General features: G+C 36.9%; 1 protein-coding gene across 45 annotated transcripts in view; it reads left to right on the top strand.

Annotated features, from left to right (window-relative positions):
* Positions 1-12,080, top strand: part of SCMH1 (Scm polycomb group protein homolog 1) — a 218,422-nt gene that overhangs the window by 88,626 nt on the left and 117,716 nt on the right. For 44 of the 45 annotated variants that reach the window (XR_012421699.1, XR_012421721.1, XR_010579411.2 and 41 more), the window contains one exon: positions 1,355-1,589. Coding sequence is in view for 29 of the 45 variants with exons in the window: in XM_074010755.1 (XP_073866856.1) it covers positions 1,355-1,589 (235 nt within the window). In the remaining 16 variants the exon portion in view is untranslated. Of the gene's footprint in view, positions 1-1,354; positions 1,594-12,080 lie in introns of all 45 variants that reach the window. The other variant, XM_074010861.1, reaches the window with a different exon arrangement.

Consider the following 12,080-nt stretch of genomic DNA (forward strand, 5'->3'; position numbering starts at 1 on the left):
GTAAGCAAAATGTATATCCATACAATGGAATATTGTTCGTCAATGAAAAGGAATGAAGTACTGATACACTCACTGACATGGGTGAAACTTGAATCCATTTTGCTAAATGAAAGAAATTATTCACATATTGGCCACACATCATATAATTACATCTGTATGAAATGTCCAGAATAGGTAAATCCATGGAAACAGAAAGTAGATTAATGGTTTCTAGGGCCTGAGCTGAGAGGGTAGTGGGGAATGACTCCATTGGGGCATAGGGTTCATTTTGGGGGGATTATGGAAATGTTATAAAATTAGATAGGAATGGTGTTTACACAACTCTGAGAATATTCTAAAAATCATAGAATTATATACCTTAAAATGGTTAATTTTCTGTTTTGTGATTTAAACATATAGCTACCATATGATCCAGCCATTTCACTCCTAGGTATTTGCGCAAGAAGAAAGAAAGTGTATTTCCCTACACGAAATTTTGTACTTAAATGTTTCTAGCCACTTTAGCAAACCATATCTCCATCAGCACGGTTATACTGCTCAACAGTAAAAGGAAATGAATTATTAATATGGTTGAATATCAGAGTAGTTATGCTGAGTGAAAGAAGCTAGGCAAAAAAGAAAGTACATCTTCTGTGGTTCCTTATAAGACTAGAAAATGCAAAGCAATCTACAGTGATAGAAAGTAGACCATTGGTTGCCTGGGTACAGAGGTCCTGGAGGGGCCAGAAGAAGAGATTACAAAAGAGCATGTGAGAACTTGCCATGTTCATTATTTTTATTGTGGTGATGCTTTCACAGGTTTCTATGGTGTATATGGTAGCATGGGCATATACATATGTCAAGACTTACTAAAGTGTATAGTTTATTGTATGTCAATTGTATGAATTGATTAGTAAGTTATTGTCGAAATAAGAAAAAATTAACCCCCAGTAGTCTGTGTGGTAGATATACACATCAATATAGTAAAATATTCCACAAAGAGACACAAAGAATATTATAGTTTAATAGGATGTAGTAGTCCTAAAAAGACTAAAAAGGGACTAAAAAGTCCCTACCTGGAAGGGTAGGGAGTTAGAGAATTATAGGATGAGAAAACATTTAATTAACTGGCCTATATAAGACATTCTTGTCCTTTTTTTTTAACTGGTATGGGTCTATTTGATGCTTCATTGGAAAGTAATTTTTTACCCTTCATCTTACCTTTCGTTGTTTCTTTTGCATGAAACCTTTCTTAATTATTAGGGAATAATTCAGTTGGTTGTCCCTGGCCCAGCTATAACCAATCTGAATCCAAAACATGAATTTTGGGGGTTTACTGTTAATCTGTCTAAACCTCATGCCTTGTTTTTCCTAGTCCTACACACCTCCAAGCAACGAATTCAAGATCAGTATGAAATTGGAAGCACAGGACCCCAGGAACACCACATCCACCTGTATTGCCACAGTAGTTGGACTGACAGGAGCCCGCCTTCGCCTGCGCCTTGATGGGAGTGACAACAAAAATGACTTCTGGCGGCTGGTTGACTCAGCTGAAATTCAGCCTATTGGGAACTGTGAAAAGAATGGGGGTATGCTACAGCCACCTCTTGGTGAGTAGGTAAACCCAAACTCTTTCTAGCCAATTATTAATAGTTAGCTTCCAAAAACTGAACATTCTAATATGGGAAAGCCTAGGTTCCCCTGCTTATCCCTTATTTTTCATATAGTCTCCTAAAAAGGCCCACCCAAAATGAAACAAGCTGCGCAATTTGGACATCTCCATCTCTGCATTAGCTTATGATAACCAGGCTTCTCCCAAATTATTTCTGACAAGAAATCACACCTTTTGTTCTTCTTAGCTGGTGCCCATTTACCTGAGAGAGAGAATGGAAGGAGGTCTTGCCATTTAACCTATCTCAAAAAGCATAAAGCTTTCACCAAATCCTATCATGATGACAAGAATTGAGAGAAAATCTGCCAGTAGAAAGCATGACTGTTATGAGGATATCTTATCTCCTTTCTCACTAATTCTCACCTGGTCCTTGGAGTTTTCTCACTTTGAATCCATTATTACATGAAAATCATTTTTTAAAATATGATACCCCCACTAGGTTTTTCTTTCCAGATAAGATTCCCCTCCAGCTTTTGCCTTAATAAATCTGAGGGATTCAGCCCTTCTTTTCAGTTACTGTCAATCACTATTATAGGGAATCTCAATGGGGGACCGAGAGAGTTAGATTATGGACTTCGGCTATATTTTCTCTAAGGAAGCTGTGCTAGATTGAGAGTTGGAGAGCATGTATCTTGGGCTCCCTAGGTACTTATTTAATGTTTTCCCCCATTAAACAATTGTAATGTAAAAATTTCAAACATATAAAAAGGTAAGAGAAAAATAGCATAGTGAATGCTCGTGTAACCTTCATTGTTGAAGTCAATATAGTTTTATCTATACTTACATACACTTTCTGTCCCCACCTCCAATTGTTAAACATAGTATCATTGTATCATGAAGGTATTTAGTATGTCTCTGTCATGGGCAAGGATGTCTTAAACATACCATACTGTTATCACGTATAAATAAGCCAATGATAATTTCTTAATATCAACAAGTATTTTAATGTATTTAAATTTTCCGAATTGTCTGTCTCTCTCTCTCTCTCTCCCTCTCTGTCTGTCTCATTTATATCAGTTTTTCAAATCAGAATCCAATTAGAATCCACACACTGCAGTTAGTTGATATGTCCTTTAAGTTTCTTTAAATCTACGAGTTCTCCTCTGCTCTCATTTTTTTCTTGCAGTTTACTTGTTTAAAAACCTAAGTCATTTGTCTTTTAAATTTCCTAAAATTATATTTTGTTGATTGTACTCTTGTGGTATCATTTTTTTTTCTTTTTTTTTTATTATACTTTATGTTCTAGGGTGCATGTGCACAACATGCAGGTTTGTTACATATGTATACATGTGCCATGTTGGTGTGCTGCACCCATTAACTCATCATTTACATTAGGTAGGTCTCCTAATGCTATCCCTCCCCCATCCCCCCAACCCACAACAGGCCCTGGTGTGTGATGTTCCCCTTACTGTGTCCAATTAATCTCATTGTTCAGTTCCCACCTATGAGTGAGAACATGCAGCGTTTGGTTTTCTGTTCTTGCGATAGTTTGCTGAGAATGATGGTTTCCAGCTGCATCCATGTCCCTACAAAGGACACAAACTCATCCTTTTTTATGGCTGCATAGTATTCCATGGTGTATATGTGCCACATTTTCTTAATCCAGTCTGTCATCGATGGACATTTGGGTTGGTTCCAAGTCTTTACTGTTGTGAATAGTGCTGCAGTAAACATGCATGTGTCTTTATAGCAGCATGATTCACAATCCTTTGGGTATATACCCAGTAATGGGATGGCTGGGTCAAATGGTATTTCTAGTTCTAGACCCTTGAGGAATCGCTACACTGTCTTCCACAATGGTTGAACTAGTTTACAGTCCCACCAACAGTGTAAGAGTGTTCCTATTTCTCCACATCCTCTCCAGCACCTGTCATTTCCTGACTTTTTAATGATTACCATTCTGACTGGTGTGAGATGGTATCTCATTATGATTTTGATTTGCATTTCTCTGATGACCAGTGATGATGAGCATTTTTTCATGTGTCTGTTGGCTGCATAAATGTACCTTCTTTTGAGAAATGTCTGTTCATATCCTTTGCCCACTTTTTGATGGGGTTGTTTGTTTTTTTCTTGTAAATTTGTTTGAGTTCTTTGTAGGTTCTGGATATTAGTCCTTTCTCAGATAAGTAGATTGCAAAAATTTTCTCCCATTCTGTAAGTTTCCTGTTCACTCTGATGGTACTTTCTTTTGCTGTGAAGAAGCTCTGTAGTTTAATTAGATTCCATTTGTCAATTTTGGCTTTTGTTGCCATTGCTTTTGGTGTTTTAGACATGAAGTCCTTCCCCATGCCTATGTCCTGAATGGTATTCCCTAGGTTTTCTTCTAGGGTTTTTATGGTTTTAGGTCTAACATTTAAGTCTCTAATCCATCGTGAATTAATTTTTGTATAAGGTGTAAGGAAGGGATCCAGTTTCAGCTTTCTACTTATGGCTAGCCAGTTTTCCCAGCACCATTTGTTAAATAGGGAATCATTTCCCTATTTCTTGTTTTTGTCAGGTTTGTCAAAGATTAGATGGTTGTAGATGTGAGGTATTATTTCCGAGGGCTGTATTCTGTTCCATTGGTCTATATCTCTGTTTTGGTACCAGTACCATGCTGTTTTGGTTACTGTAGCCTTATAGTATAGTTTGAAGTCCGGTAGTGTGATGCCCCCAGCTTTGTTCTTTTAGCTTAGGATTGTCTTGGCAATGCGGGCTCTTTTTTGGTTCCATATGAACTTTAAAGTAGTTTTTTCCAATTCTGTGAAGAAAGTCATTGGCAGCTTAATGGGGATGGCATTGAATCTATAAATTACCTTGGGCAGTATGGCCATTTTCACGATATTGATTCTTCCCATCCATGAGCATGGAATGTTCTTCCATTTGTTTGTGTCTTCTTTTATTTCGTTGAGCAGTGGTTTGTAGTTCTCCTTGAAGAGGTCCTTCACATCCCTTGTATGTTGGATTCCTAGGTATTTTATTCTCTTTGAAGTAATTGTGAATGGGAGTTCATTCATGATTTGGCTCTCTGTTTGTCTGTTATTGGTGTATAAGAATGCTTGTGATTTTTGCACATTAATTTTGTATCCTGAGACTTTGCTGAAGTTGCTTATCAGCTTGAGGAGATTTTGGGCTGAGACGATGGGGTTTTCTAAATATACAATCATGTCATCTGCAAACAGGGACAATTTGACTACTTCTTTTCCTAATTGAATACCCTTTATTTCTTTCCCTTGCCTGATTGCCCTAGCCAGAACTTCCAACACTATGTTGAATAGGAGTGGTGAGAGAGGGCATCCCTGTCTTGTGCCAGTTTTTAAGGAGAATGCTTCCAGTTTTTGCCCATTCAGTATGATATTGGCTGTGGGTTTGTCATAAATAGCTCTTATTATTTTGAGATACGTTCCATCATTACCGAATTTATTGAGAGTTTTTAGTATGAAGGGCTGTTGAATTTTGTCAACGGCCTTTTCTGCATCTATTGAGATAATCATGTGGTTTTTGTCTGTGGTTCTGTTTATAAACAGAGATATAGACCAATGGAACAGAGCAGAGCCCTCAGAAATAATACCACACATCTACAGCCATCTGATCTTTGACAAACCTGACAAAAACAAGAAATGGGGAAAGGATTCCCTATTTAATAAATGGTGCTGGGAAAACTGGCTAGTCATATGTGGAAAGCTGAAACTGAATACCTTCCTTACACCTTATACAAAAATTAATTCACGATGGATTAGAGACTTAAATGTTAGACCTAAAACCATAAAAACCCTAGAAGAAAACCTAGGGAATACCATTCAGGACATAGGCATGGGGAAGGACTTCATGTCTAAAACACCAAAAGCAATGTCAACAATAGCCAAAATTGATAAATGGGATCTAATTAAATTAAAGGGCTTCTGCACAGCAAAAGAAACTATCATCAGAGTGAACAGGCGACCTACAGAATGGGAGAAAATTTTTGCAATCTACCATCTGACCCAGGGCCAATATCCAGAACCTACAAAGAACTCAAACACATTTACAAGAAGAAAACAACCCCATCAAAAAGTGGGCAAAGGATATGAACAGACATTTCTCAAAAGAAGACATTTATGCAGCCAACAGACATACGAAAAAATGCTCATCATCACTGGTCATCAAAGAAATGCAAATCAAAACCATAATGAGATACCATCTCACACCAGTCAGAATGGTAATCATTAAAAAGTCAGGAAACAACAGGTGCTGGAGAAGATGCGGAGATATAGGAACAGTTTTGCACTGTTGATGGGACTGTAAACTAGTTCAACCATTGTGGAAGACAGTGTAGCGATTCCTCAAGGGTCTAGAACTAGAAATACCATTTGACCCAGCCATCCCATTACTGGGTATATACCCAAAGGATTATAAATCATGCTGCTGTAAAGACACATGCACACGTATATTTATTGCAGCACTATTCACAATAACAAAGACTTGGAACCAACCCAAATGTCCATCAATGACAGACTGGATTAAGAAAATATGGCACATACACACCATGGTATACTATGCAGCCATAAAAAAGAATGAGTACATGTCCTTGGTAGGGACATGGATGCAGCTGGAGACCATCATTCTCAGCAAACTATCATAAGGACAAAAAACGAAACACCACATGTTCTCACTCATAGGTGGGAACTGAACAATGAACACTTGGACACAGTAAGGGGAACATCACACACCGGGGCCTGTTGCGGGGTGGGGGCTTGGGGGAGAGATAACATTAGGAGACATACCTAATGTAAATGACGAGTTAATGGGTGCAGCACACCAACATGGCACATGTATACATATGTAACAAACCTACACATTGTGTGCATGTACTCTAGTACTTAAAATATTATAATAATAATAAAGTAAAAGTAGAATTCTATGATTCAGCAGTTCCATTTCTGGGTATATACTCAGAAGAACTGAAAGCAGGAACTTGGGCAGATAGTTGAAAACCCATGTTTAGCAGCATTAGTCACAATAGCCAAAAGGTGGAAGCCACTCAAGTGTCCGTTGATGGAAGAATGGATAAAGAAAATGTTCACACATATGTACACACAGAAAGAGAGTGGGGTGGGGAAGAGAGAGAGATGCAATGGGAATATTATTCAGCCTTAAAGAGGAAGGAAATTATAACACATGCTACAACATAGGTGAACCTTGAAGACATGCTAAGTGAAATAAGCCAGTTATAAAAGCACAAATATTGTATGATTTCACTTAGATGAGATATCTAGAGAAATCAAATTTATAGAAACAGAAAGTACAATAGTTATTGCCAGGATCTCGGGGAGGAGGAAGTGAAGAGGTTAATAATAGGTACAAAGTTTCAGCTGGGGAAAATGAAAATGTTCTGGAGATGGATGGTGGTGATAGTTGCCCAATAATGTGAATACACTCAATGTCACAGAACTGTACACTTTAAAATGATTAAAACTATAAATTTGATACGTATTTTACCACAATAAAAAATTACCAGGCATGCAAACAAGCAAAAGAAAAACTAACCAATTATAATAAGAATCCAGAAATCACACAGATTATAGAATTAATAGGCAAGGGCATTAAAGCAGTTGTTTATATTGCATATGTTCAAGAAAATAGAGGAAATTATGAGTAGAGAAATGTAGGATTTAGATTTAAAAGAACCAAATTAAACTTTAGAGGTAGAAAATACAATATAATATCTCAAGTGATGAATAAACTGAATGATCCACAACATATTACTGCTGGAATTGCTGCAGGAGGAAGATCAGCATACTTAAAAACAGCAGTATAAACTATCCAAATGAAACACAGATAGAAAAAGAACTGAAAAAGAAAGCATCAGTGAGCCATGGAACAACTTCACGTTGCCTATAACATATATAACTGGAGTCCTGAAGGAGAGATAGGGAGCACATAAGTAGTTATTAGAAAAATAATGCTTGAAAAATTTTTGAATACTATGAAAATTATAATTTCACAAATCAGAGAAGCTCAATGAACCCCAAGCAGGAGGAATATGAAATAAACCACACAAGGCACATCATCATCAAATTGCTGAAAACCCGTGATAAAGAGAAAAATCTTAAGAGCAGCGAGAGAAAAACAAGCATATGATATACAGAAGATCAAAGAATGACAGCAACTTCTCGTCAGAAACAGTGCAAGCCAGAATACAGTGGAGCAGCATTTTTAAGTTCTAAAAGGAAAAGAAGTTATTAAGCTAGAATTCTATACCAAACAAGAATGTCTTTCAAAAATAAAAATGAAATGAAGACGTTTGCAGACATATACAAAAGCTTAGAGAATTAATCACAAGCATATCAGTACTGCAAGAAGTGTTAAATGAAGTCCTTCAAGCAGGAAGAAAATGATGACATGGAAAAAATGGATCTCTGCAAAGCAATGAGGAAAATTTGTAGGTAAATATAATAAAATTTGTAGGTACATATAATAATTCAAAAATAGCTAGGAACTCCTAAAAGAGCAATGTGCAGAGAGTAATCCCATTAGCTATTAAAACATACTTTAAAGCCTGTATAATTAAAATTATATGGAACTGGCACGTGAATAGACAGGCTGAGCAGTGTAAAGTAAATAGCAAATCCAGAGATAGATCTGACTGTATATGAAAATCTGCTATATGATAAAAGTAGTGTCGTAGTTTGCTGGAGCTGCCAGTGAAATACCACAGACTGTCTGGCTTAAACAACAGAATTTTTTTTCTCATAGTTCTAAAGGCTAGAAAGTCCAAGGTCAAGATTCTGGCTGGGATTGGTTTCTAGTGAGGGTCCTCTTCTTGCTTGCAGACAGCCACCTTATGGCTGCCTTCTCACTGTGTTCTCACAGGAGAAGGAAGAAGGAAGGGAGAGAAGTAGAGGGAGAGGGAGAGAAGTGGAAGGAGAGAGGGAGAGAAGTGGAGGGAGAGGGAGAGAGTTCTTCCTCTTCTTATAAGGCCATAGTTCTGTCAAATTAGGGCTGTACCCCATGACTTCACTTAACCTTCATCGTCTCCTAACAACCCTGTCTCCAGGTACAGTTATATTGGGGATTAGGACTTCAACATATTAATTTGGGGGATGGAGATTCAGTCCATGATGGTTGGCATGTTAAATTGGATAAAATTGACTTTTTCATAAGTGACATTGGGATAAGTTGATAGCCATTAGGAAAAGATACAATTGAATCCATATATCACAGCATATGTCAGAATAAACTGCACGTGCATTAGAGATCAAAATGTAAAAAAAATGACTATATGAGTACTAGGAAAACAAATTCCTTTATAAACTTGGGGTGGGGAAAGCCTTTTTAAATATGACTCAAAGTCTACATAGACCAATAAATTTTACTTTGTAAAACGTTTTTAGAGAAAAAAAATACTCCAAGCAAAGCTAAAAGACAAATGATAAATGGGAGAAAATATTTGCAACATAAAGCACAGATAAATCTCCCTAATTCATAAAGAACACCCATAAATAGAAAAATTTTTAAAGACTAAAACCTATAGAAAAATGATCTTAAGGCATGAACAGTTGACAGAAGATACACAAATGGTCCTCAGATGTATGAAAATACACACCACCCTTAATAAAATAACTGCAGATTAAAACCACACTGAGACATTCTTTCTTACCAGATTGACAAAAATTCAAAAGCTTGAGGAGACAGCAAGGCTGTGGGGAAATAAGCGTTCTCATTTTTTTGCTGGGAAAATGCAGAATGGTACAATTCACACTGGAGAGGGAGGGCATACAATTCAGCAGTATCTGAGAAAAGCCACATATGCATTTATTAGTTGACCCAGGGATCCCACTTCAGGAATTTGATTTTAAAGATATACTTCCACAAAAATAAAGCAACATACACATGGTTGTTTTTTTTTGCAACATTAAGAGATTGATTGAATGTAATATAGTACATTCACACAATGAAGTACCATTCACCCATAAAATAGAATGAGGAAGAGCTCTATAAACTAATATGGAGTGATTTCTAAGGTATATCATTGATGTGAAAAAAGAAAATTGCTAAAAGTATATATAATACTCTAACTTGAGAAAGAGAAGGGGAAATATGTATGTATACACATATACACACATATATAACACATGAGATTATATATTTTAAATTTATTTCTATAAAAAGAAACACAGGAATATCAAGCCAAAAAATAATGAAAAGGTCACCCATTAGGCATGTCTTGGAATAAGGTAGAAAGTACTGGGATAAGAATCAGGCTTTTGAGAATACTTTTTAATATTCTTTTGACTTTTGAATTAAATATTTTACTTAATAAATAAAATTAACTAAAAAAGATGAACAAAGCAAACTCTAAAATTGGTTAGAAACAAACGAAGCTGAATCAAATGGATATCATAACATTGAAAAAACTATTAATTCAAATAAATTTTTAATATAGAAGCCTTCACAGTATACCTTTAATATGGGGCATATTCTAAGGAAAAAATGGACTGCAAAGAAATTCTGACTTCTTAATAATGTTTGTGGTTTTGGCATGGCCATCTGAGACTAATTTTCTGATACTGAAAATAGAGTGAATGAATAAGTAAGATTCTAATATGGAAAAAGATGAGGAAGAACCCTATAGTATTGGATTTGAATTGGAGAGTATCTGTATCTACTCTGGCCTTTAAAATATATGTATGCCTCCTATTCAAGTAATACATATAAGTAACATATGACTTGTATATGTATTTGTATATACATATAGCTTTCCAAGCACTGTTCGTTGAAAAGGCCTAGAAGCAATTACATCTCAATAGCAATGAGGACACCTTGAGTTTGGTTTCTGAAAATCACCTGATACACCTGTAATCCCAACACTTCGGGAGGCAGAGGCAGGAGGACCCCTTGAACCTAGGAGTTCGAGACCAGCCTGAACAACATGGCAAGACCCCCATCTCTACCGAAAAACATTAAAAATGAGCTGGACGTGGTGTGACACACCTGTGGTCCCAGCTACTTGGGAGGCTGAGGTGGGAGTATCCCCTTGAGTCTGGGAGGTCGAGGCTGAAGTGAGCCATGATCATGCTATTGCACTCCAGCCTGGGTGACAGAGTAAGACCCTTCTCAAAAAAAAAAAAAATTAAATTAAATTAAAGTTGGAGGGAAGAAGTCTCCTTTACAAAATGCCAGCCAATAAATATAGAAAGAAGGAGGCCGGGCACAGTGGCTCACACCTGTAATCCCAGCACTTTGGGAGGCCAAGATGGGTGGATCACATGAGTTCAGGAGTTTGAGACCAGCCTGGGCAACATGGTGAAACTCTGTTCCTACAAAAAAATACAAAAATTATCTGGGCGTGATGACACGTACCTGTGGTGCCAGCTACTCAGGAGGCTGAAATGGAAGAATTGACTGAGCCTGGGAAGTTGAGGCTGCAGTAAGCCAAGATCTTGACACTGAATTTCAGCCTGGGGGACAAAGGGAAACCCTGTCTCAAAAAAATATGTAGAAAGAATGAGAGAAAATTACTTTTTTGCAACTATTTAAATAATTGAGTCAGGCAAGAGTAACCAATAAATGCTAAAACTATTAGGTAAAAAAACATACTGAGGAATAGGATATTCACAGTCTCAAAGTTTCTCTCCACTGATTGTCTATTAATTACAAAGGGAAGTTACAGTGAAGAACACTGTCAGTCACCTCTTAACATGTGATCAAATTTTGTATCTTCAATAATTAGACAAACTGACATTATGTGCCTCCTGCAGTATTGCAATGAGAAATACTCCACATCACCTGTATAGTATTTTTTATCAAATCTCTTTAGCAGGCCAGGCCTAGCAGCTTATGCCTGTAATCCTAGCCAGCACTTTGGGAGGCTGAGGCGGGATGATTACTTGAGGCCAGAAATTCAAGACCAGCCTGGGCAATATAGTAAGCCCACCATCACTACAAAAAAATAGAAAAATTGGACAGGTATGGTGGTGCACACCTTTAGTCCTAGCTGCTCAGGAGGATCGCCTGAGCCCAGGAGTTGAAGGATGCTGTGAACCTTGCACCACTGCACACCAGCCTGGGCAACAGAGCAAGACCCTGTCTCTAAATAAATAAATAAATAAGCTCTTTAGCATGAATGTAATTATGAGGAAACAAATCAGAAGAAATCCAAACTATGGGACATTCTGTAAAATATAATCCAGACTCTTCAAAAATGTCAGTGTCATACAAAGCAAACAAAGGGCAACAGGACTATTCTACATTAATTCTACATTAAAGGAGACTGAAGAAACATGACAACCAAATGCAGTATGTAATTCTTGATTGGATCCTGTATTTAAAAATCAAACAGTTTTAAAGAACATTTTAGGGACAAATAAGAATATTTTTAATTAAATTTCCTGAGTGTGATAATACTGCAATTTTGTAGGGGAATGTCTTTTTTCAAATATACTGATGTATTTAGGGGTGAAGTGTCGTA

Source organism: Macaca fascicularis, chromosome 1, assembly GCF_037993035.2.
Source record: "Macaca fascicularis isolate 582-1 chromosome 1, T2T-MFA8v1.1".
In the NCBI taxonomy this organism is placed as follows: domain Eukaryota; kingdom Metazoa; phylum Chordata; class Mammalia; order Primates; family Cercopithecidae; genus Macaca; species Macaca fascicularis.